The sequence below is a fragment of the Polypterus senegalus genome, chromosome 7 (assembly GCF_016835505.1).
Source record: "Polypterus senegalus isolate Bchr_013 chromosome 7, ASM1683550v1, whole genome shotgun sequence".
NCBI classification, from domain to species: Eukaryota; Metazoa; Chordata; class Cladistia; order Polypteriformes; family Polypteridae; genus Polypterus; species Polypterus senegalus.
The window spans coordinates 99,420,632-99,448,239 of NC_053160.1; the positions used below are offsets into that span (position 1 = coordinate 99,420,632).

Below are 27,608 nucleotides of genomic sequence, written 5' to 3' on the forward strand. Positions count from 1 at the left end.
AATATGAGTTGCTGTTTATTCTATTTCATGTATACTGTGCCATATCCAGTTGAGGCATGACATCTATGTCCTGTGAAGCAATGATGCCCACATTACTTCCCAACCATGGCACTGTTGCATGTCAAGAACAGCCTGTACACTTTGCACTAACTGTGCAGGTGATAAAACAATGTGAGTAGCAAAAAGAAGAGACCTGATATCTTGAGATCCTTACACATATCAATGATGTGTCCATCAGATAAGTTCTGACTGACTCATCACTGCACATGAAGTTACCAAAAAAAGTTTTATGGTTAAAACATTACAGATTTGTGCTGGTAATTCAACTTGGGAAAATTCAGTTTCTCTTTGCAGTTTACTCATACTTAATGGTACAAAGTATATATTTAAAGCAACTTTTGAATAATGTTTAATGTACATTTGTAATCTCACTGTCAACTTCTCAACATTCCTCACACTAAGGTGCTTTCTCTTCTGCTAATTGATCCATTATATACATTCTGAAACCTGCTTAATCCAGTTCAGAGTTTTCAAACTGACTGTCCCATCAGAACTGGGGAATACAACCCTGGGCAGAACACCAGTCAGGTGCAGGACATACAGATGCACACAGCCACACTAGAGCCAGCAATTAACCTCATGCACTACTTTTTATATTTTGGACAGTCACTGTAGAAAAAAGTGCATGAATGTAATTTAGTAGACACTGAAAAAAACAATGAAAATCATAGCATAGTCCATTTTCCATTTCCTTTGGCAAATTTTTGTTTGTCGCTCTGGCAGCTGATGCCTCACTCCTACCTCCTTCCTAACTCCAAAATGCAGACTAACTTATGGAGCCTGGGAATACCTCCTGAATTCCAGGACTGCCAGGTGCCCTGACCTGAGAGTCTGTTATTTGTTTCTGCTAGACTGACATTAATATTTGGGGCTACCAGCCAATGAACACCAGTCAGTCTGGGTGAATGCATTCCGCTTTTCGTCATTCTTAATTTGCCTTTGTCTAATTCTGACACCCATGTACAGTATTATCTGCTTCATAAGCAAACTGTGTGTTTACAGCACTGCATACTGTCCACCCACACTTGTATATAGAAGAAGTCTCCATTTGCTGAATTGGGTGGTTCTTTGACTATATGCCTTGTGTCCTTTTAATGCTGTAACTATTCTCTCCATTTCTATATACAGTAATGGTAAGCCTATGTTAATTTAAACTAATTTAATTTATGAAGCAGATGAAAGTGGAAGCAGGAGGACAAATGTATAGATAATGCTAACGACACGGGTGACAACTTTCTCCAGCAAGATGCAGAATATTAAATTGAGACTAAACTGCTCAAAAAAATTAAAGGAACATTTTGAAAACACATCAGATCTCAATGGCAAAAAAAAAAAATCATGCTGGATATCTATACTGATATGGACTGGGTAAAGTGTTAGGAACGAAAGGATGCCATGTCGTTTGATGGAAATGAAAATTATCAACCTACAGAGGGCTGAATTCAAAGACACCCCGAAAATCAAAGTAAAAAAATGATGTGGCAGGCTAGTCCATTTTGCCAAAATTTAATTGCAGCAACTCAAAATTGTACTCGGTAGTTTGTATGGTCCCCACGTGCTTGTATACATGCCTGACAACGCCGGGGGATGCTCCTAATGAGACGACAGATGGTGTCCTGGGGGATCTCCTCCCAAATCTGGACCAGGACATCACTGAGCTCCTGGTCAATCTGACGTGTCACCTGGTGGTGTCGGATGGACCAAAGCATAATGTCCCAGAGGTGTTCTGTTGGATTTAGGTTAGGCGAGCATGGGGGCCAGTTAATGGTATCAATTGCTTCATCCTCTAGGAAATGCCTGCATACTCTCGCCACATGAGACCGGGCATTGTCGTGCACCAGGAGGAACCCAGGACCCACTGCACCAGCATAGGGTCTGACAATGGATCCTGATACCTAATGGCAGTCAAGGTGCCGTTGTCTAGCCTGTAGAGGTCTGTGTGTCCTTCAATGGCTATGCCTCCCCAGACCATCACTGACCCACCACCAAACCGGTCATGCTGAATGATGTTACAGGCAGCATAATGTTCTCCACGGCATCTCTAGACTCTTTCACGTCTGTCACATGCTCAGGGTGAATCTACTCATCTGTGAGAAGCATAGGGCGCCAGTGGTGGACATGCTAATTCTGGTATTCTATGGCAAATGCCAATGAAGCTCCATGGGGCCATGCAATGAGCACAGGGCCCAGTAGAGGACGTCGGGTCCTTAGGCAATGCTCATGAAGTTTGATTGTTTGGTCAGAGACATTCACAACAGTGGTCTGTTGGAGGTCATTTTGTAGGTCTCTGGCAGTGCTCATCCTGTTCCTTCTTGCCCAAAGGAGCAGATACCGGTCCTGCTGATGGGTTAAGGACCTTCAACAGCCCTGTCCAGCTCTCCTTGAATAACTGCCTGCATCCTCCATGCCCTTGAGACTGTGCTGGGAGACACAGCAAACCTTCTAGCAATGGCATGTATTGAGGTGCCTTCCTAGAGAAGATGGATTACCTGTGCAACCTCTGTAGGGTCCAGGTATTGCCTCATGCTACCAGTAGTGACAATGACCACAGCCAAATGCAAACCTAGTGAAAAAACAGTCAGAAAAGATAAGGAGGGAAAAATGTCAGTGGCCTCCACCTGTTAAACCATTCCTGTTTTGAGGGTTGTCTCATTGTTGCCCCTCTAGTGCATCTGTTGTTAATTTCATTAACACCAAAGCAGATGAAACTGATTAACAACGCCCTCTGCTATTGAGCAGTACATTTCCCAACTAATCACTTTCCTAATTGCTTTTTTTTTTCTTTTTTTATTAATTTTATTGCAATCCATACAAAGCAATCATGTTTTTACAAAAAGAAAAATTGAGTTAAGAACGGATCGATCCCCACCCCTCTAGTTTTCTTCATAAAACTAGAATGGAACATTTGGCCAGTCCAGTCTTTTTGCAGCCGGAACTGATCCTTGCTTAGTAAGTGGGTCTCCTGTAAAAATACTATTTTAGCATTTAGACCAGTTAGCTGAGAAAGTACTTCCTTTCTCTTTAATTCGTGATTCAGGCCTTTAACATATCACCTTACGAAGTTAACTGTCCCATCATGGAGACATTGATTCTGAGTTTTTGATGTCATTTTATAGTCTTAACTGGAAGTGAGACAGCTTCGGCCTTAATTTCCTATTTCCCCAAGAGTTGTGGCCATGCAGCTTATTATTACGTTGGTAGTTATAATCATAAAGATTAATAGGATAGATTAGGTATAGATCAAGCCTGCTCTCTTTCTCTCCCCCCCTTAACCCCCACCCTTCCTTTTTGCCTCCCCAAGTGAGGCTAAAACCCACTTCACACAGTCCCAGTCCTCTGACATACCCAGAGACAGAGCACGTCCAAAGCAAAACAAGCCCCCACGCAGCGGTGTTTTAGGATTAAAAGATAGAAATATCTATTACCAATATAGTATAAAAGAAAAAAAAATTGTGCATTTAAAATATATATATATAGTCTTCAGCAATTTTAGTGCACTAAGATGATACACCCAGATAATAAACCCAGGTGATGGTGTTAAAGATGTGTCCAGAATAAGCATAACAAGTCTTAATACAGTAATAGCAATAACAGTAAACCAAGGGTATGATATTGAACAGTCTCAAAAAAAAAAAAAAAGTAATTAAGCACAATTACACGTAAACAGATAGCGCCCTAGTAATACTAAGTAATAATGAGAATATATGCTAATAAAAACCTGTATTTTAAAACAAATAGATTAGACTGTAGATTATTAATCCTTGCTTTATCATTAACCGCCATGACTCACTATTATGTATCAGAATAGTCCCAGGATCAGTTTGCTGAAACCGCTGTTTAATGTTGTAAAAGGCTGCACGTTTAGTAGCTGTTGCTGGAGAGAAGTCAGGGAAGATACGAATGTGGTTATTTTCATATATGATATCTTCCTTGTTTCTGAGGAGTGCCATCACCTCTATCTTAAATGATAATCGTTCAAAACAAACTATAAAAGATCTTGGTCTGGGTCTAACGGTGTTTGATCCGCGTACGCGGTAAGCCGCTGCTATCTCAGATTCTGCTTTAAAGTCGTCCCCGATTATTTTAGAAAAAAGTTCAGCTGCGAATTTCACAGGGTTTGAACTTTCTCGATTCTCCGGCAGACCTTCAATTCTGACATTATACCTTCTACTACCATCTTCTAAAGCAGCCAGTCTGTCTCCAAGTTTTTTGCATTTGCTGACATTTTCTGCTTTTTCTTCAGCACTGGTAGCTAAATTTTTGGCTATTTCAATCCTAGTCGTGAATGTCTCCTTGAGGTCCTCCAATTGATCAGTAAGCATTTCAATTTTACCCAGCATCAGTCGCATCTCCACTTGCATTTCTTGTCGCAGCCTTTCATTTGCCTGTTGCAGCATCAGCCGCTGCGTTTCGTTTGCTTGTTGTAACTCCAGCCGTTGTGTTTCGTTTGCTTGTTACAACTCCTGTTTCAATTCCTGTTTCAGTCTCTCATGTGCCTTTGCCCTTGCTTTCACATTTGCCTTCTTGGTTTTCTTTATATCTTGTATGAGCTCAGCGAACATCACCTGCAGTTTAGACATTTTAATTGTGCTTTCTTGTACCGTAGGTGAAGCGTCAGGCTCTACTGTAGCCGGTGTCCCCGCTATTCCCGGCTCGTGTGGAGTAATTGAGATTGCAGACTGCAAGGCCTTTTCCAGTTTCAGGTGTTCTTCTCCGATCGGCAAGCTATTGAGATCTGCACTCACGATCGTACATTCACTCCCCTTTTCACTCTCAGCCGGCGACGATGTAGCGGACCGTGGTCCGGAGGAGTCTGTACTTTCGCCCATCTGATCCAGGTCTCTCTCTGTATTTTGAGCTAGGGCTTGCTGATCTTAGCTTGGGTGCAGCTTTAGTTTTGGCTTTCCTAATTGTTTTATCATGGAGTCACATCAGGGCCCAGCCCAGGCCGCACATTTTGCACTGTGGCAGCTGCTGTTAGCCAGTGAGTCTATGATGTCTGGATTACAAAGGCCATCAGAAGCAGTTTCTCTTAAGCAAGAGCAAAACAAGAACTTCCTGCTAGGAATTATTCTTTTACAGCCAATTGTGCATATTCACTGTGCTGTTGGGTAGCCATTATTAGGACCCGTGGTACTTATTGCTGTGCCCTTGGAGGTCATGACACGTGGAAGTCAAATCCTTGGAGGTCATGATCAGATATAACAAATAAAATAAAAACAATTATCTTTGGCTAAAAAATCTTCATGCTTTTTTTGGATTTGGCGCATGTTTTTTTGTGGTGTTTTTTTGATCACCCAGCTGTGATCCATTTCTGCTTTTTTCTCAGTCTCTGCACACATTACACTTCCATTCTCAGCCACACAGAGACTACCTATAACCATTGCAAGCAGAGCACTTCCTGGTGATGTCAGCTGAAATCTTTTTCTAACTGAGCCTTCACCTTTCTGTGCAGCACCATCACTACACTGACCCCATCTATAGTGCTAATCCTGCCAACTACTCGTGTTATTTTATTGTGAAATCACACCACAATCTATCCCAGGCCACTCAGTTTGCACTGTGGTAACTAAGGATGGCGAGATGTGAATCTGCAACATTGGAATTATAAAGGCTCTCAGAAGCAGTTTCTTTAAAGCAATAGCCAGCAACTCAGAGTCGGCCCCTAAGCACTACAAATGGGGCACTTCTGGTGATGTCAGCTAAGCTGTCTCTCTCACTCAGCCATCACCTTTCTTTGCAGCACGGCCACTGAATTCCACTTGTCCACAGTGCAAATCCTGCCCACTACACTAAGTGTTTCATTGTGGAATCGCACCATGACCTGTCTAAGTTCACACATTTTGCACTGTGATAACTGCCAGTGTCCAGCTCCAAACCTGCAATGTCTGGATTACAAGGGTCCTCAGAAGTATTTTTTTTTTGTTAAATAAGAATGATAGCCAAACTTCCACTCAGGGCCAGATAAAGATGGAGTACTTCCTGGTGAAATTAACTGAGCCCCCTTTTTCACTCGAACCCTGCCTTTCTAAGCAGCACCACCAATACACTAATATATTAAATACTGAAAAGGGAAGCAAGCTCAGTAAAGATGCAGATAAACAACTGGACCAAATCCTAAATCCTTTGGCTTGATGGAATTGTGATGCTACATTTTCTCCAAGGTGATTCTCCAAGGCCCAGCATCTTGTGCTAATAGCAATCATTGAAAATATTTAGTCAAAGACCAGTTCTCTATAAATCAAGACAGAAATGTAAACTAAACTGCAGGGCCCACTCCTCACAAACCCTGCTTGCTGCAGTTAGTCATAAGCCTATGTATCTCTGCCTAGAAGACTGTGATACAATTAGCACACAGGACCAAATCTGTAGAGGGAGTTTTATTGTTCAGGTAAAGGGCACAGACATACTTTGCAACAAAGAAGCCCATAATTGGCTCAGAACTGAATGAAAGCAGATGAGTGCACTTGAGAGACTTCTGATTGAAAATGAGTGCTCCATGAATGATTTGCTCTTAATTATTCTGAATATTAGAATCATATGAGAGAAGTGTAGTTATTTTAAAATGTACAATGTGGAAAAGTGCATGGGAGTGTAGTTTATCAAGGGAAGTGGAGGGTATTGAATGGTAATTGGAAGAATGGTCTGTTGGAGGTGGGTCAGCCAATGCTAGGACCCTTTTTCTGAACGCCTGTATCAAGAGTGACTATCAGACTGAGGGACCTTCACTTGCTAGTGATTGATTAGGTATTTTGGAGAATGAGACAACAATGCCAACATGTTGTGAATACCTTATAATAACTTTCAATTCTTTTCATTAATAAACTTTAAAATAGTTTGAACTTTAGAGTGGGCACTGCAAAAAGATTTACAGATGATATTTGATCATGTAACGATTTATTAATGAACATTATTATAAAGTGATCAATATATGAATTACCATTTAATGACATTTACAACTACTTGAATGTTCATGGACTAATAATCATTTAATATTTATTAATGATTACAGTGTTACCTAAAATTCTGAACAGGCATAAAACTGGAACATATTTCTTCAAACTGGGATGTATCTACTTTCCAATTTCAGGTAGCTACTTTGCTGCAATGTCAATTTTCATATCAATATGAAGTATGCATTTAAAAACATTTTATTAGGCCACCTATTATCATGTTGGTCCTGAATTATGGTATCCATTTTTAAGACTGGCTGGTGGTGAGGTCAAAGAAGAAGGTGGACTGCAAAGTGCTAAACATTAAGAGTCTGAATGAGGTTTAGCAAGGAATATAATAAAGCCAATATGGCCATTGTAGAGAAGAGCTCAAAGACAAAGAAAGTGAAGAAACAAGAGAATGAGCAAATAAGCCAACAGAGCGGTAACAGACTGGTATGGCTCCTTTATGGTAAGTTACACCATCAATGTATCTCTCCCTCTCACCTCACCTCCTGGGACTCAGTAGTTCAATGGTAGGTGTTGTTTCTACACAGCTCCAGAGACTCGGGTTCAATATAGCCAGTGGACTTTAAACCAGATGTTTGCTTGTTAAATTCAGCTTCAGTAGCCTTGGCAAGTCAACTTTCATAAAGTATTCTGAGACTATGTTCACTTTACAAAAGTGTATTCTGTTCCGACCTTCTCCCTGTATGGAGTTAGAATGATCTCCCTAGGTCTGTTTGGCTTTCAACTGGGTACTGCTGCTTTCATCCACATAGGTCGACTGGCGTTTCTAAGTTATAGCGATGTGGCTCGCCTAAATCATTCCTTACATTCAACTCTTCAAGATTAAGTTTTACAGGCCAGTCCTATTTCCCCTCGCATCCAAAAACAGGTGCATGTGAGATAGACCACACTGACCATCTACCTGTGAATGAGGATGTGTGCCCTGCAATGAACTGGCATCCTATCAAGGTTGGTTCCTGCTTCATGCTTCATGATGCCTGGATCGGATTTTGCTCCATAAAACCCTGCAGGCGATAATGCAAGATCATAACAGGAATGGACCGATGGACAGTCCAATGGGAAAGGTATGGCAGAAGACCACTTCTTCTAAATAATAACAGAAAATGGCATCTCAAAATTTAAGGTTATAATCTGAAAATAGTAAATCATAATTTCTTGATTAATGTTAATAAACTCAGATATAATTTATTCTTTTACTCTCAGAAACAGATTTATATTATGGACTGGGTCAATATTGTATTTTTTAATTTTTACAGAGTAATTATTCTTACAATACAGTATGTCTTATTTTATCATATTAAAAAGCTTATTATGTTATATAAAATAACTTAATTGAGTTGGAGGTTAAGAGTTAGCCATGAATTAGAAGAGCAGCATTATAAGCACCTTCTACAGCAGGGGTGTCCACACTTTTTTGGCTTGTAAGCTACTTTTAAAATAATATGCAGAGGTTGTTACATTTTTCCTTTCCAGCTTTGCTTAATTAAGCTTAACTTTCGTCTGCTTCATGAGACAGGCCGTGTGCACATTCTAATTAAAATCGATTGAAAACCATAACACATGTAACACAAAGAATTGTTTTGTCATTTCAGCAAGTGTGCTTACAAGTAGTACCATGCATTCCAAGGAGATAAAAACATTTTCTCTTCATAAACCAATAGTACCTTTAAAACTTTATTTCAGCAACAATTAGTGCAGCTGCAGAGCTCCTATCACTCATGCAATCAGATCACTCATCAATCAGAACGCTGCCATGTGGGGTTATGGCCAAAGACACAATACTCCTTTTCCATGCTGTTTTTCAAATGTAAATCACATCTTGACATTTTATTATTTAAAGTATAAATATGCATGTTTAGTATAGATATATGGAGGTGAAATTTTAAAGTATGTGAGGACATTAAACATTATATAGCTATTCATGAGTGAAGTCTGATACCCGTGTTTTATGCTGAAGAGATAAGCTTTTATCTGGTATTTAATATTCATTGTGGAAGAAGCGTCATCTACTGTACAGTTGTGCAGCATGATGTCCATTGTTCATGCATTAGAATGAATGATGGCTTCATTTTCGGGTTAAATGAAAGTTAATCCCAGAATATGCATTATTATCAGTGTGTAGCTAATGGAAATCATTAGATTTGTTGAGACTTTGGGACAACTGTTCTAGAAAGTGTTCACTACTACAAAAGTTTTATTGATTGATTATAACTTCTGCTCTTGTTGGTTGGGGGGGTTGTTTCTCGAGTACTGGTTTCCCACAAAATAGATGTGTTTGAGCAACAAGGTGACATGTTCTAAGCATCTACATAAATTAAATGGGTGAAGTGCTGGATTTGGATTTGTGCATTCCGCCGTGCCGATGCATCACATAGCGACACTTTACTTATGACACAGGCCAAACCTGTAGGTAAATATTTAAGTAAATGCAAAATGTGTACCAACCTACATCTACCCTAACCAAATTGGGGAGAATGGATGTTCTTTTCAGCTCATTATCACCATAAAGGTGGTGATTATGATCAAAAGCATAAAATGCGGAGGTGCAGAAGGAGTGCCCTCTCAATACTTCAAAAACAAAAGGATCATACTTGGTTTTCATCAGTTACCACCTTTTTTTCTTCTATGTGGCAATAAAGTTTCACTGTTTAGACCAGAAGATAGCTGAAATGATTTCCAATAGGGTTTTGCAGGTGAAAATGTGATGTACATCATGTAAGATTAAAGTAAAGGTTTGTAGAAGAGAGTCTACAATTCCTGTAGTCTGACAGATAAGCCTCTTGTCCTAGATTTAAACATGAACAGATAATTAAGAAATTCGCTGATACAGAGAGGAAACATACCAGCCCATGGGCAGCAAAGTAGGAACTGCTTGACATTGTCCATTTCTTTAAGGTAGGTACTAGGAAGGTAATGGGAGGACATTATTGTCAGAAGGCATCTTTATTTTTGAGCTAGATAAATCTTTAGGTACAGCATCTTTCCATAACCGTTATCAGTAAAGGTACAAAGTGAATAGGGATAATGTGTATAAACATGTATTTTTAAAATTCCATAAGACCCTAATTTGTGACACATTTTTGAAATATATTGTCTAAAATATCTCGTGCCATTTTCTCTTACAAATCAGTATAGCTATATAACCAGGTAGATTTTTGTCTACATCTTTAGGCCACAGACTTACCCTGTTGTATATTAACTAAAGAAGATTTTCAGATTTTTGAATAATCAGTATTATAAGAATTTTAATGTAGTGCCCTGGGTATAAAACAGGATATAATAAAAAAAAAGAAATATTTTATCTTCAATGGATTACATGGGTGACTAGAGAGAGTCCTGAATACAAACATAAAAGTCACAACATTCATCTTGTTCAGTTTTCATCCCATAGTTATGCTCCACAGATGGCCAATTGTGGAACTATCTGCATAATATTGACAGGCTGGTTTAAGGAGGCTTTAGTCAGCAGGTTGCACAGTTGAGAAGGACCTTCTTGATGAATGGGTTCTGGATTGCATGGAGTTACTTGAACATAGGCAGCTTCAGCATTCATGTCAGTGCTGTTACTTTTTCCTCTGAAGCTGTCTCACTAACATGTCAACCTGCTCGGAGACAGAAGCAAACTCAGGTTACTCAATTTATTCTAAATATCATCTGGAGCTAAAATGCAGTACAGTACAATTATTGGAAATGTGTTTTTAAACAAACAAACTTAAGATTATTTGAAGGTGGGGGCCGCAGAGGCAGATGATAATGAAAAGAGAAGGAGAGAGAAAGGGCACATTTAAAAGAAGAGCACTTTACTTGTAATACTGTCATTAATGGAAGGTTTAAACTAAAAGAGTAGCTAATTGCAACAACACTGTTCCTTTGGTGTATCTTCTCCCTGCATGCACTATACTGTATATATCATGTGTACAGATGCTGTTAGGAGTTGCATGGCCAACAGGGTGTTGCCAAAAGTGATAAATAGTACCTGTATGGCACAAGACAGGTATGCCAATAGGTGTCAAATGACAGAGAAACCACATCAATTCAGGAAGGTCTAAGGCCACCAATGAGACAGTATACTCTATATTTGTGCATGCTGACTTAAACACAGCTCTTCTGAGAGCACCAGAATGAAACAAAGATGACGCTAGGGGACCTCCAGGAGGTTATTCAAGTTTCTCCATCTCTGCAGAAGTTACAAAAAATATTTCAATTAAGCTGGATGTGATCTGCAGCCCTTTTAGTGACCACTCAGTGATAGTGAGTGTAGTTCCCAAAGAGACCACTAGGCAGCAGTATGAGTTAGCAGCCCAGGAGGTGATTTAGGCAGCATTGACTCCGAACGTTATTCCAGGACTTGGTCCAGAACTTCTGGTAGGACAAGGTATAAGGGTAGATTCCCACTCATTGCACATTGAATCCAGAACACAGAGTTAAGTTGAGCGATGTGTCACAGGTCAAGAGGTGAATTGAAAGGAGACAGAAAAGTGGGACATTGCTCTTGTATTACCAAGAGGGTAAAATGCATGTGAGCCAACCCATTTGGCAGACACTGGTAAAAAATGCTTCTCTTAGGCACAATAGGTTTCTTTTGTTGTGTGTGGGTGCATTATGTGCTCTTTATTTTTTTTATTTTGGACTCATGTGATGCAGGTTGCAATTACCATTGATAGGCCCACTAATAATAATAATATTTTTTTTTTTATTAAATATTATAATAATATAATAATATTATACCCTAATGTAATAATCAGTTACTTGTGAGGGGTGAGGCCTACACTATAACAAAATAATTAAAAACATCTGCAAGAATATGATGATCCATTTAAGTTTATGCTTAAGGTCCTCTTGTTTGTCCTTACCAAAATGTCCCTCAAAATTGTTTTCCTGGGTTGTCCCACATAACTGCATTCGTCTCCACTGCATAACTTAATTTCTTCAGAAACCTAAAAAATTAAAATTGCAAAAAGCTTGAATCTACACAAATATCACATAATCTCTTAGAAATATGTTTGTAGCAATGGCACACTAATTAGAACATAAGAAGTTGGAAAATAAGAGGAGACTATTCAGTCCACCAGTCTTTGTTTCATTAGCTAAACGGTGATATGTCCCAAAATCTCATGCAAGACTTATGAAAAGTTATTAAGATTTCCAAATCAACTACATGACCTAGCAGATTGTTTCACATTATCACCACTCTATGTGTAAAAAGATTTTTCCCAACTTCTGGCTTAAATGTACTTCCATTTAATTTTCACCAACATCCTCGAGTACGCTGAGTGCTTGCTGGCAGTATCCATACTTATGATATTTGATATGAAACTAGGGCTCTATTAGGACTGATTGTAGATTCTGAACCTTTAGTTTTATACTAAATTCTATTGAAATTGAACTCTTTTTGCATGTAAAACCAAAGCATATATTTTACTGAGCTACCAGTAATTAAAAAGACACCAGGAAAAATAACAAAATGGGTCATACCATCTAATGATGTAGATTGAGGAGATGAGATTAGTAAAAAAAATCTAACATTTTTGAAGTGACAGCGACTCATAAAGTGGCTGGAGGTCTTGATGTGGTATTACTAATGAGGAAACACATTGTGAGTTGCAAAGGCTGACCAACAAACAGTTTCAGGCCACTAATTTAGTGTGACTAATAAGGGTAATGTGGGTTTTGAGAGTCAGAAGTTAATCTTTAGGGGGAATAAGAGTCATTTTCAGCAGAACTTGTTTAATGTCAACAAGTCAGTCTGTCATTTTCAAACCTACTTAGTCCTGAACTGGGTCACATGGGGCACTGGAGCCTATCACAGATAGAATAGGACACAAGGCAAAAACAAACCCTGGACAAGGTGCCACTCCATTGCATTGTGAACACATACACACATCCCAACCACACACTAGGGACAATTTAGTATGGGCAGTTCACCTAATCTGAATATCTTTGGACTGTGGAAGGAAACCCAGATTGCCGTGAGGAAACTAACATGGGGAGAACATCATGCAAACTTCATGCAAGGAGAACCCGGGACATGAACCCTGGTCTCCTTACTGAGAGTTGGCAGTGATACCATTGCACCACTGTGCCGTCCCCTTTTTAAATGTTTTTAGCTAAAATTGAAAAGAGCTGATAAGAGTGACACATGAGATGCCTCCAAATTTTTTGATATGAAAAAGGGATTAGCATTTATATGATGGCTGAATTAGGGAAAATATTAGTGGAAGAGTGAGGGAAGAATTACAACTGAAGAATACCAAAGTGCCTAATTGTGGGGAGCCACAGTAGGCCCAGTTGTTGCAGTGCCACTAGTAGTTAAAACTGCATGTCCCAGGAGGCCCTGCAGGGGCTGTTGGGGGTCAAAGGTGGTCAGAGGGGTTTAAAAGGAGGGCAGGTGTCTGAAAGAAAAAAAGGGGTGTTTTGTGTTGTTGTACTTTGTGTTCCATTTACCTGTCAGACTGCCTTCTGTTGATTAAGCCGTAGTTAGTTTTGTGTCATGGATTGAATTCGTTGTTGGGGTCTGGATCGACTTCTGTCTGCCTGTGTGCTGAGGACCGATTGTGGACTCCTTGGCTTCCCCGGAAGAAAAGGAGCACTCCTGAACCATCCATCCGTCTTCACCCTTAAAGTGTCTACCGGTAGGACATTCCCTTTTAGCATGCAGATCTCTGGACTATCATCATCTTTCATTTCATCTGGTGTTGTTTCCATGGACAACTATGTGGAGTTGTTTGTGTTTATATGTTTAATGTAATATCGCCGTAGGGGTACAGGGGTGGTATTATTGTTTTCATGTATATTATTTGATTTCATTATATTCTTAATTGTCATTAGTTCCCAGTGTGCTTCATTTTGTCTCTGTTTTGAGTGTGTGTGGGTTGGGCCAAGGCTGGGGGTGTCCCTGGGATCTCCTCTACAAAAATAAATAAACCACTGTCATATTGACAATGTGAATCTTAGTGGCACTTGACCGCTACACAGTAATGCTTCTTAATACACAGCTAAGTTTACAGCTGTAACAGAGTCTCACCTCTGGTGACTGAAGACTGTCCAACTCCCGTTTTCCTCCTGGATACCAACCATGTGACCAATGCTGGCCCAAAGAGAGATGCACACTAATCATCATCATTAATGCCAAGAAAAGGATAAATCGTCTATTATTTGCCATTGTAGATATTTGCAGACCTGTGGAGAATATGACCAGAAAAAGAAAAAGAGATTACTGTGCATTTATGCTATTACTATGTAAAATATTGCTTCTCCGTGCTATTATTCTACAAATTATCTCAAAAAATCTTTAACCGAAAAAATGACAGGCAATCTGTCTAAACCAGCGATAATAGCTGAATGTTATACGTGTGACACAAGGATCAGAAAGAACATACTTTTTTTGTTAACAGCCTTAGTCATTCCCTCTTTTGCAATTAGTGAAAGTAATTAGTGATAGGAATTTGTGATTAGAGTCTAGTTTTATGAACTAGATACTTATCATCTCAAGCATATTGTAGTATTGTGTAAATGCCTCACAGATTAAGTCTATTTTCTTTATGATTTGGCTCCTATTCTCAGATTTATCTTGATTTTAGCTTCAGTTTTATAAGGTACATTTTTCTATATGTTTTGCTGAATTAGAGTATCATTTTTGTTCTTTTTCTGACTACATCCATGTTTACACTAATATCTGTCCTACTTGTTTTGCTTATTCCATGTTTAGAGAAGTCCTTCCTGTTTATGAACCATAGGCTTTTAAAATAAGGTAAATAAGTGATACAAGATAGGCCAGGTTCACAAAAACTTTATACTTGGTCATTATGGTAAATGACGGAATCCTTACTTATTTATATTGCATACTAACATAAGAAAGTTCACACATCTACTTCATTAAGCTGATAAGAAGAACATTGAATTACATGTACTGACTTTCAGGGTGGACAATCAAGACAAAAGACAGCAAAGCTGTGATAGAAGATTAAAGTACAAGGAAACACAAACTGCTAATTAACACTTATGGCATGTTTATGGATAGCTTTACTAACAATATTTTACATTTTTTGTTCGATCTACAGTATATTTTCTCTTTATGACCAGCCATCTTGTTTTAACACTCATTGAGAACAGTATTAAAGAGTAGACATCTCCCATCCCAATTGTATGGAACTGGGCAGTGATATGAAAGACTGCTGCTGCTAATTATGCAGAGGTATATGACTATCAGAACCAGATACAAAATTTTAAGATGTTGGTTTAGCACCCTGCCATTATTTACCTTTTTATGTCCTTTTGTTCTAGGTAATCAAAACAAACTATTTAAACCCATATGTATTTTTAATTATGCTTATCTCTCTATTATAAAAGAAAATCTTGAGACAAGACAAGACTATTGCCAAGAGATTTTTTCAAGGCCCAGGAGACTTGACCATTGGCAAGAGATTTTTTCAAGTCCCACTCTCCTCTCAACCATTTTAGGTTAATGGCCCATGCCCATAGTCCTCTCACCTCTCATTTGTGTGAATGCAATTGTCAGACACAGATCCTGCGCTCTCAGCTCTTATGAATTTTTGTGTTTTCCTCACTTTACGTTCCCAATAAAAGATCTTATTGAAGAATTTATCAACAGAAGAAATGAGTACACAGGGCAATCCTAGCACTGAGTAACAATGAATTAACGCAAAAATTGTCGATCGGTTACATGGCAAATTGGTTAAATGCATATCAATAGACTATGCTGAAACAGTTGGTGGTGATTGTCCGGAAGATGAAAATATAAACTTACAATATGCCATAGAATATCTACAACTGTCCGGACGATTTACTGTTGAAAGAAGGATGTATCGTAATGTTATTGCGCAATTTATGTATGAGTGATGGGCTATGCAATAGGACAAGACTAGCTGTATTCAAAATTGGTTGAAAAATTCTGACATGTAAAATTTTAACAGGCGACAAGAAAGGTAATGTAGTACATCTTCCGCGGATAACATTAGACACCAAAGGAGATCTTGATATGACATTCATATTAAAACGTTTACAGTTTCCTTGTGAATAGCTTTTGCTATGACAATTAACAAATCACAGGGACAAACATTCAAAAAAGTTGGTTTATTTATTAGAGAGAAAGAAACGATATTCATTCATGAGGAGTTATGCATTGCATTGTCATGATGTAACTCCAAACGCAGAATCAAAATTCAAAGCGATATTGAAGAAACGTTAATTCCAAAGATTGTTTTTACTTAAGTTTTACAGTAAAAGTGTAAGTTTAAAAAGTATTTGAGTGTTAATTTCAAAGCCAAACAGAACGAAAATGTATAACGCAACGAAAACCTCTAACGCAACATGAAACATAATTTTCTTTCAATTTATTATGTTTTACTATTTTTTACTATGGTTAATTACTCACTGTAATGTAAAATAGTTTGGTCTATTATGCATATGTAACAATTCCCATGAAAAAAGCAATCTGTTCAAATTGTTCATCTGCTTCCCCATACGTGAGCGGCAGAGCCGCGAAGTGGCTAGCATGTAGTGCCTGCATGGGGGTTGGTGAGCGAAGGGAGCAGGAGGAAGAGCCGCCTAGTTACAAATAATAAAAAAAAAAAACACTACATATGAGGAAATTTTTCACAGAGCCGGTGCAAAGAAGTTAAAATAGATTTTCAGGGAACACTGATGGCATTTGATGGGCCACATCCTGTCTTGCCAAACCAAAAACACTCCAAAGTGACAATGCAATGAGAATCATCAGGTGGCAAAACAAAATGTGGACAGCACAGAACCTTATGGGAGGACTTGCAGAGATAAATATCTTGAATGACATAAAGCTAAACCATGAGACAAACTCAGTCTTAGTTATTACAAATAAAATGTTGAAACTTTACAAATACTTATGGATTGTTCATTCAATTGTCTAGCGTGTGATGTGAAAGCACACACTTCTAACTCAGTGGGAAAAATATAGTAGCCAAAAATCAATATTTAAACTACTGTGCATTGAATATTAAATACAAATAAATGTTTTCAATCATTTGTTTAGTGTGCAAAGTTGGTAAGGAATTATTTTTGTAGTTAGTTACACCAGTCAATATTAGCTTTAGTCTTTTAAAATAAATTAAGTTTGTGGGATGGGGGATCTCTTTAAGCAAATCTTTAAAAATGTAGACATAACTTACCTAAAATGTAAGACTTTGAATGCTTAGATGTTATGATTACATCCAAAAGCGAAGGGCAAAACCGATCAAATCCTTCCAACACTCAAGAAACAGCTACCAAACTTTTAAAAAGTTAATTAATTACTACACTGAACCAATAAACCTCCAATAATTAAATCAGAAAATAATAATCAAATTTCATAAAGAATTTAGGCTAGAAAAATAACATTCATTTAGTTAAAAAGGAAATCTAAACTGAAAAATCATAGAAATGATAAACTAACAAATAAATATTGATTTGAAAATTAATTGGAAGCCAAGAAAATAAACAAAAAGGAAGACATTAACAATGCCATAGAAAAATACGACACACTTCTACATAGGTCACAAAAGGAGCACTGAGAATCTGAGCTTAAGAAAAAATGAATAAAAGAAATCCAAAAGGAAAAGCCAATGGTAAAATTCAAAATAATAAACCTCTAAGAGAGAACTCTGCACAAAATGATGACTTAAAGTCTCAGGAAACCTGAACCAAGCTACTGTAGATGCCTGAACAAATAAAAATGGTGCAAAGGGGACCTAGGAGCACACTAGCTAACATAGGTGATGCCACAGCAACTTGATAAGGCAAGTAGGAGTTTAAAACATTTCTCAGGTGACTGTGGCCGTTTACCACAATAAACACAATGAGGGCTATGAATCTGCGAAAAATTAAAAACACAAAATAAACGACAAATTAGTCAATGCTAAGGGATTGGGGGGTGATTGAAAAAAATTAAGAGAAATTGGGTCAGGCAATGCAGTAGGATTACTAGGTTTAGTACTATAATCCTGACAACAATCCACTTTATTGAGATGCTGTGATATTGCTGTGAATTTATATAGGAATAGAAAGTGATGGTCAGCTTCACTTCCATCAAGTTAAAAATGCTGGGGTACAAACTTGCCAGAAGACAGAGATAGAATTACTGAGTTAACCAAAAGGGATTAGGTAGAGATGTGGTCAGAAACAGACAAAAGGTCAAAAATATCAGAGAAAAGACATACTGTAAATACCAACTCTTAGAGCATTTAAATCACAAAAGCAAGAACCAGAATCAAAGAAGAGCAAGCAGCCCTAACACTAAAATCTCCACAGAAGTTCCATTTTAGCTTGCACTAACCCTAATAAGAAAAAAATGTGCTTGCAAAAAACAAAAAGATCTCAACACTAGGACTTTGGGGTGATCATACCCCCATCTCAATTATCAGCAAAAGGATGATGTCCTGTGCCCCATTCATTTGACCAGCAATCACTGTCATTACCATAAATAAGGTGGTAGCACCCAAAAATTCGCACCACATAATGGTAATGTGATGACATGAAGACACTCACAAAATGGCAGCAAGCTGATATCACTGTAATTTAAAAATAATTGACACCCAAAAATACATAATACAGTATATTCAAATATAGCAAAAACAGAATGTGCACATCAAGCAACTGTGATTAATGACAGTTTAGGGCAGTCAAATCAATAATAGAGTATCACTTTGGTACTGGAGAGAGATGCAATTAAGTTTGATAACATAACATTTTTATACAGGACATTGTTGAATTCAGGAAGATGGTGTCATTGTAGTTATTGTAATCCCATTGTGCACTGAGCATTTACATCATGAAATATCATGCATGTTATCTGTCAAATCCACTCAAAGATGTATCTTGGACATCCATCCATCCATTTTCCAACCTGCTGAATCCAAACACAGGGTCACGGGGGTCTGCAGGAGCAAATCCCAGCCAACACAGGGCAGGAACTAATCCTGGGCAGGGTGCCAACCCACCGCAGGACACACACAAACACACACTAGGGCCAATTTAGAATCGCCAATCCACCTAACCTGCATGTCTTTGGACTGTGGGAGGAAACCGGAGTGCCCGGAGGAAACCCATGCAGACACGGGGAGAACTTGCAAACTCCACGCAGGGAGGACCCGGGAAGCGAACCCAGGTCTCCTAACTGTGAGGCAGCAGCGCTATCACTGTGCCACCGTGCCGCCCATCTTAGACCTTCTGTTAAAAATAAATTCTTTTGAACGGTGCACAGAGCAGTTAAACACAGCAGATGATGCTGAGGTTCAGTCATAGACACACCTTTAAAGCTCTAGGCCTTGGAGGTTGATTCAGATGGCTCATTGAGAAGATAATGTTATGTTCAGGAAAAATAGAAGATAAAAGTTTACTGAGTAAAATGTCATGCTAATATCTTTCCTAGGGTTGGTTCTCAACTCGTTAATTTATAGATAACTTTGTTACCTGAGTTTTCTGTGTTGTAATATATTACTGACATCTCCCCACATTTTATAATATAAAATAACAGAAACAATAATTTGTTCAGTCAGAAATACAATTTACAATAATAATCTTCTTCATCTTCGTCTTGCCCCACTTCTATGTGGGGACAGTGTTTTACAGGTTTTTGGCGTGATTGTTATGGCTGGATGCTTTTCCTGACGCCAACACTCTTCCTAATAATAATATAATAATAGTCATAATAATGATAATACATTTTATTATATACCACCTATCCCATGGTCAAAATGCTTCAAAGAAATTCAGAATGAACAGCAGGGCATACAAAGCTTTGGATATATATTATATCTGCATAAAACACAAAGTTGAGATAAAACACAGGAAACACGAGGCTGTGAATTAGAATAAAAGATAATATAGCAGAACAAAAATACAAAACTTACAAAATTCTCAGGAGAACCCTAAACAAGTGACATAATTTGTGGTACAAATGTTAATCATCCTCAGCACCTGAACAGAGAGTGTAAACTGAAAGAAGGGTCCGAATGTCAGGGTTAGCCAAGTGCCTTTCTGAGTTGTAATTTGGTTTTTAAAAGAATGAGTTTGTCATTCCAAAGCCTGGATGCAGTAGAGCTGAAGCGGAAGACTCTGTCACCCATGGGACACTGGTTAGTTTGGGGTACAACAAGATTGCCAGAATCTGTGGACTTTAGTGTGTGAACATGAGAGTAATAATAGAGGAGTTTACTGATGTTGTCTGGTGAAAGGCCATTTAAAGTTTCATAGGTTAATAATAGAGTTTTATATTCAATCCTGTAAGACAAAGGGACAAAGTGAAGGAGGAACAGGATAGGTAATGTGCGCTTGTTGCCACAGGTCTGCGTAAAGACTCTTGCAGCTGAGCTTAGAAGCAATTGGCGTGGTGATAGCAGATTAGAAGGAACATCTGCCAGTAGACAGTTACAGTAGTCGATGTGGGATGTAACAACAAGCGCTGGACAAATCTGTCAGCATTAGGAAAGAGAGGAATGGGTGAACACAGGATATATAAGAATGTTTTTTTAATGGGATTGATATGAGTAGAAGTAGAAGAAGGAAAGAATCAAAAATGACACCAAGCCAGTGGATGTTTCCTAGAATCACTAGAAGTAGTGATTAGTAGAGATAACATAATTACTTTGTTTTTATTACTTTTTGTTCAGATCAGGAAACAATAGCTTGTAAATAGCTATGTGATTCTTCTACAACTTTGATCAGAAATGTACATGAGCAGAGTGGGAAAGGGAAGGTTTTATGTCACCGGTGGTAATCCCCGAAGCAGGTGAAAACAAACAGGATGGGGCTTGATTGATGCAGATGTCATTTTTGGAGGAAGCTGGCTCCAAGGTGTTTTCCCCAAAGTTATTTGGCCTAAATTATCCCTTTATGAGTGTGCCCTAAATGGACCGACTCCGTTAGATATTCCACACAGGGCTTGAATACAGTACTTGTGTCCATTGTGTTTTTTTGCAGGCAGATTTGGAGCCAGAGGATATTCTGGCAATATCATGCATGCCCTAGACCTGGGAGAAGACATCAGTCCACTGCAGGACTAAGTCGATCATTGAAGACTTTTCATTACATGTAAAGTGTACAACTTCATTTGGAAGAAACAAAAGAATTCAGGCATCTCTACAAGGACGGCAGCCAGGCTAGAAATTAAACTCTATGTCAGCAGAACAGGACATCAATACTATGATCGTTATCGTTTTTAATACATTCAATGCTAAGAAAAAATACAATGTAAAAATGACTCTTTTTCAATATTTCACAATGCCTTCCATTCATCCATCTATCGATTTTCTAACTCACATAATCCAGTTCTGCACGGTAAGGGTGAGTAATAACATAAAGGAACGTTAGTGAACAAGAAATACGATTTTATTTAAAATAAATGGTTAAAGCTCCAGGATGTGACTCCATTGTAAGAGTTGAATTTGAACCCTGCTCCAATATGCACTTGGCATGTGCTTAAAAGCTGATGCTGTTATTTTATTATTCACTATGATAAATGTATTTTTTGTTATTTGATATAACCCCTTAAGAGAAATATGTTATATTTATGGCATAACCATTCTTCTACAGTACTAAGTTTCATGTTTTGGTACCCAGCTGGATCATAATATCTATATATATAATTCACTAAAGCAAGATGACCATTCCGGCGTGGATTCACTAAGTCGCCGACAAGTGAGACACCTATGGCGCACGCAGGAAGGAGCCACGCCCACCAACTCCAATACCATTGGATACGATGACAACTCGCAGAGCCACGCCCACCAACTCAGACGCGACGACACAGAAAAATGGCGTCATTTATATTCGTCTGTCGTAGAGGCAACATGCAGCTCCGACCCACGCTGACTGTTCATAGAGGCATGTTTCTCGCGGAGGTGAATCGCCATATGCAGCGTGTAAAACGGTTTGTGAGGGGTATCCCATGGGATCCTTAAAACATTCCTTTACAACTGAGGTTAGAACACAATGAAGTAAGCAGTCTTTAAAAAACGCGAATCCAGCAGACTAGCATGACGGAGGGAGCGGAGTGGATGTCCGTCTCCTCTCCTCCCGTTCCACCCTGACCGCCGCACGGACGATTGTGTGTTGGTTCGTTCCGTGCATTGGTTAAAACCCAATGAAGGAAGCAGTCTTTAAAAACCAATATGCCCTGTGCCTCTGTTTCATTACCGTCTCACCTGCTTCACCAATGCAGGTCCCGCAACAGGCGATCCAGCGGCTTCATTCCCATGACCGCCGGGCGGCCAACCGGGTAACCAAAGTCTTTGGGTTCGGGGGGAGTATGGTTACAAAGCTGAAACTTAAAGGAATTGACGGAAGGGCACCACCAGGTGTGGAGCCTTTCGCTTCATTTGACTCAACACAGGAAACCTCACCCGGCCTGGACACCGACAGGATTGACAGCTCTTTCTCGATTCTGTGGGTGGTGGTGCATGGCAGTTCTTAGTTGGTGGAGCGATTTGGCTGGTTATTTCCGAAAACGAACGAGACTCCCGCCTACTAAATAGTTACACGACCCAACAGCGGTCGGCGTCCAAATTCTTAGAGGGACAAGTGGCTTTCAGCCACGTGAGATTGAGCATTATAACAGGTCTGTGATGCACTTGTATGTCCGGTACTGCACGCGCGCTACACTGAATGGATCAACGTGTGTCTACTCGGCGTGGGTAAGCCGTTGAACCCCATTCGTGATGGAGACCGTGGCTTCCAATTGTTCCCCACGAACGAGAAATTCCCAGTACGTGCGGGTCATACGCTCGCACTGATTACGTCCCTGCCCTTTGTAAAGCCCCCCATGGTCGGGTGACTTGGTGGATTATATACATAAAAAAATTAAAAATGCAGCCGGAACCGCAAAGAACAATGAAAAATCAACGTGGAAACCGACTGAGGCGGTGTAACAGTCAACGTGACTCACAGGTGCGTGTGGACTGTACACAGACGAAAGCGACTCAGGTAGGGAGTTGGGGGCGGGCGCATAAGCGGGCAGTGCGTACTGAACGAGCGCCGTTCAACCCCGTCCTTCGCTTTGGAAGGAGAAGGCGCTCCTCCGGTTTTCAGTCACGGACAAGAATGTTGGACGTATGTTGGTTCGTAGCGTGCATTGTTGCAATGTTACTTTTCTTGGTGGTTTATTAAATTACGGATTTTTCAAATGTTTATTTTTTCCTCTGTACTTAAAAATCATTTAAAAAGCGGCCTGATTATGCGGCGTATGCTACGCCGCGGGTTGGCTAGTACTGTATATATAGGCTGTTGTTCTTTTCTTTTAAACCATGAGAAACAAGGTTTATGTATGTGGAGAAACGCACACATCTCCTAAAATAAAAATAATACACTTAAAATGTCATGTGTATCCTAAGCAAACAGGACTATCAATCAAATCGTGGTCATTTAAGGAATCAACATCTGCCATGTCCCGCTAACAACTAAGTGTAACCAATCATGTTAAACGTTTTCAGATTATGTAATGAATTCTTTTTTTTTTTTTTTAGTAGTGACCTAATAAATAGACTGCATAAATGTAGCGTTGATGGCGCTTTTTTTCTTTGTAGCATGTGGCTAACATGTAATGCACTTGTTACCTCTTCAGAGATTTAGATAAAGAATAACAATTGACGCTTCCTCCTGCCTGTGTTTTATTGCGTAAATCGAGGCATTCCAGTGGGGTGGTGTCTGTATTCATAATTTTCTTCCACACCATCGCCCAGATCAAGTCACTTAACCTTTCTGCTCCATCTATTACAAAACTGCATTTAAATAATTGCAGCGTAATGATAAAGACTAAGGCGTTAGCTAAATACACAACATTTACAATCAAAATAGTTTGAGTTTTCAGAAAGTTAGGAACATCTATATACATATTGACATACGTTTGAAGGTAAGTCGCACTTTTTCACGACGCCCACGCGTTCCCGAAGTTGGAGGGACTCTGCTGTAAACCCTCAATGTGGTACTCGGATACAAAGGTTTTCATTTGGCAAGGCTGAAGAAAAAGGAGGTAAAGAAACATTGCTGTGACCATTACTGACTCGTAAGGAATTTCCTCATTGATGCCTCGTTTACATGGGTTGAAGTGTCGCTTATTCTCGATGTTGAGCGGATCCTCCCTCGCCTTGGGTCCGTGAAGTCTTGGCGCCCTCTCCCTGTATAGCACAACCAACTTGCGATCCTGGCCTACCTTCATTCTTGTGCGCTGCGCGGCGGGTTGGCGTTGTTTCGCACCTCCAGAGATAACGGTGTTCGGATCTTTGCAGGGCCCTACATGCAATCCACCTGTGACTGCGTGCATATATTTCTTTTCCGGTCCTTCTTAACCTCAAACACGACCATTTTAAGTTTAGCGCCGATTTGAGTGATAATGGCTGTGGGGTTTAGATGAACCACGCGGTTTGCTGCTTCCGGTCCCGCGTCCCTGGCTGCTGAGAAATACACCCACGCTCCACGTTCTGAACTTCGTAATAATGGATGATTACTGAAAATATTTAAGTTAGCAATACAAATCCCTAAAGTTTCTTTTTTGTAATTATTAATGTGTTAGAATTGGGTTGTTGTTTCTTATAAATATTTCTGTATTTCTTGAGCTTCTGTAAAAGATACATTTTTCATTGGCACCTATCTATCTATCTATCTATCTATCTATCTATCTATCTATCTATCTATCTATCTATCTATCTATCTATCTAATAAATTATCTGTATTATGTTATAAAATAACACAGTTCTTGAAAAGTAGTTACAGGTAAACTTAAAGATTATAATTATATTGCACAATGATCACACATTGTTCATAAATATAATATTATTAATTAATTTCTTACCGGTTCTTTACATGTTCATTCATATACAATTCTAATGTAATACAGCGCTTATTACATTTAAATAATATTTTAGAAACAAAAAAATGCAAGAAGTTAAAGTGTAGTTTTTTCTTACTCAGTGTCCTTTCAGCTCTGAAAAAGCAAACTTTTTAAGTAAATATAATATAAATATATTAAATGAAATGTGGTCTATTAGTATAATTAAATGTCACAAAATCTTGTCTTATTAAATAGTTTCTTAAGGAACTAGAAGAGGCAACATTCTGGTCAAAAAATGTTTAATATGTGCCACTGCAGTCTAAAATTGAATGCAACTTTGTTATACTATGTGGCATATTGTGCTTTTCATTGTGAACCGTACTCCAATGTGCACTACAGTTTTAAAATGGGCCAAAAGTGTACCTAAAAACATTACTCTTATACTAGAAATGTATGTCCTAAGAAGCAAAAAAGTAATTTCAATATAAAACAAAATGTATTGACACTGGGAATCTCACTGGTTTGACCGTAGCTGTGCAGCACAAGTTTCAGACAAGCCAAAGACAAAAGAGTCTCAGATTTCCTCTTCAACCAATTGACTGCCACATACATTTACTTGCATTTTTATAACTCATGTAATACCAGCACATCTTTCCCAAGGGTGAAGTAGAGCCTTTAACCACATATCAGTTACATTCAATGCAGGCTGTCTGATGACTAATGCCAGGCAATACATCTTTATAATAAAAAATAAGGTGGCAGAGAGGATGTTCAGAGGAATGTTCAGAGCAATGCCATAGGGGGACCATTTTTGTTTCCCCAAATAAAAAACATCCACACAAAGGTTCCAGAAAGAACCTTTATTTTTTGGATCCATAACATGTACTATACAGTAAATAACCATGAATAGATGGTAACAGAATTGTGATTAGCAATGGGTGACGATTTTAAATGGACCCTTCCCATGTACAATAACACAGGCAAAGTTCAGATTTTCTTAATATGTTACTATCCATAAGTAGCCTACCATACATTAAAGATTTAATTTTTTTTTTTGTCTACATATTAGGAAGCTTTTCAAAGCACAGATTTATAACCAGCTTCATATGCAAAGAAACCATCCCAAAATGAAATGGTACTTTATGAAGCAATACTTCAATAAGAAACTCAGTAAAGAACCATAAAGTGACATTATTATTAAGAGTTCACCTGTAAGATGCCATTAGCACCTGGGCAGAGATGTTATATGGTATATTTTTGACTGATAAATCTTAATACAGACACAGAAAATAATAAGAAACATCATAGGAAAGTCCTTAACCACACTACATTCCCCAGCCCCATCAATAAATGAGCACCAAGATCCTTTGCTTACCTTTGTCTATGCTGTGGAAGCCTCTGTTTGATGCCTCTGGCGTCTTGCTTTTTATCTCTGACCTGTCTATGAAAGGATTTGTCATCTCTGCTGGGAATATGACTTGTAAGGTCAGTCAATCATGATTTCCATACTTAAATAATTCTCTCCACTCACTAGGGACACATTCTAGTCGCTTCCTGCAAATGTGCACATGCTCACGTATGCCATACGTAGGTAGACTTCTTCAGTAGGATTCACTGTTGACTTTGCCAAACCATCAGCAAATAAGAGCACTGTTTATGGGAGCTGTTTGAAAAAGGTAGACAAATGTAATGTCCTCTCTAGTAAAGAAATGAGGAACCGTAATGAAACTGTTAAAAATAAAAAGTGCCACTGAAAGCTGACATGAAATGAAAATAGTTAGTGTGCCATGTCTTTACTTAGATTGGGTCTGTTGATGTAGTTTACAAATATGTTACCCATGCCAATGAAACACCTTCATGTCACAAGTGTGAAGTATTAGGCATTATTCATTTTCTGCTGAGCCCATTAGGTGTATAGAGCCAGAAGACATTCTTCACTCATCTCAGTTTTGTGGAAATGATTAAACTGGATACTTATGTTCCCCAGACAGAAAAAATAAATTACAATCAGAACGTCTGAGAAATTGTGTCATGATGATATAATGGTTAGTTTGTCGTTTCTCAGCTGCAGAAGTCTTTCATTGTCTGTGTGGAGTTTTCATACTCTCCCATGAATTTTCGTGCAGCTATCTCTTCTTCTTCTCACATGCCAAAGACATGTAGAACAGGATATTCAAGGAACTCCAATTTGGCCTGGCGTATGTGTGAGTTTGTTTCCTGCCTTGCACCCTGTGTTGGCTGGGATTGGCTCCAGCAGACCCCCGTGGCCCTGTGTTCGGATTCAACGGGTTGGAAAATGGATAGATGGATAATGGATGGATGGATGGTTAGAGGATAGGAAGGATTCTACTCCAAAACCATGTAATGCTCTAATGCTACTTTCCAGTTATAAGAATCAGAACGAGTAACCAGAACAACAAACTGAAAGAAATTTGAAATCTGAAAGGTTTTAAAAAGTGTGAGCAAACATCAGCATTGGGACTAACTTGGGAATAACTGCTTCTGGTTTGAATATGTCAAGGTATTCAAAGAGAAGAAAAATTGATTGAAGTGTGCATAAATCCTGCTATGAGAGAATGATATATTAAATATTTGCTGTAGTTTTGATAAATATGTTTTATTTACCCAGGATTATAGATGCACTTGCCACCACACATAGAACATCCTTATATAACATTTGTAATCGATTGATTTTATTTGACTGGCTAGGATTTATTTTCCTTTTTTTTTCATTAGAAAAATATTTTTTATTATTTATAGACAGTATGTGATATAATTTTACAGTCATTTTC

General features: G+C 38.7%; 1 protein-coding gene across 3 annotated transcripts; it reads right to left on the minus strand.

Annotated features, from left to right (window-relative positions):
- Positions 1 to 9,949: 9,949 nt before the first annotated feature.
- On the minus strand, positions 9,950 to 26,443 carry gnrh2 (gonadotropin-releasing hormone 2). Of its 3 annotated transcripts, none has more exons than XM_039759068.1 (4): positions 26,192 to 26,443; positions 14,047 to 14,201; positions 11,876 to 11,959; positions 9,950 to 10,624 (listed from the first exon to the last, which is right to left on the minus strand). In XM_039759068.1, exons 1-4 carry the CDS (start codon positions 26,274 to 26,276, stop codon positions 10,586 to 10,588), a joined length of 363 nt encoding a protein of 120 aa, XP_039615002.1. In that variant the 5' UTR covers positions 26,277 to 26,443; the 3' UTR covers positions 9,950 to 10,585. The 3 variants fall into 3 exon arrangements, with proteins under 3 accessions (XP_039615002.1, XP_039615004.1, XP_039615005.1); XM_039759070.1 differs by lacking the exon at positions 26,192 to 26,443 and adding an exon at positions 24,050 to 24,174; XM_039759071.1 differs by lacking the exon at positions 26,192 to 26,443 and adding an exon at positions 22,936 to 22,943.
- Positions 26,444 to 27,608: the final 1,165 nt, after the last annotated feature.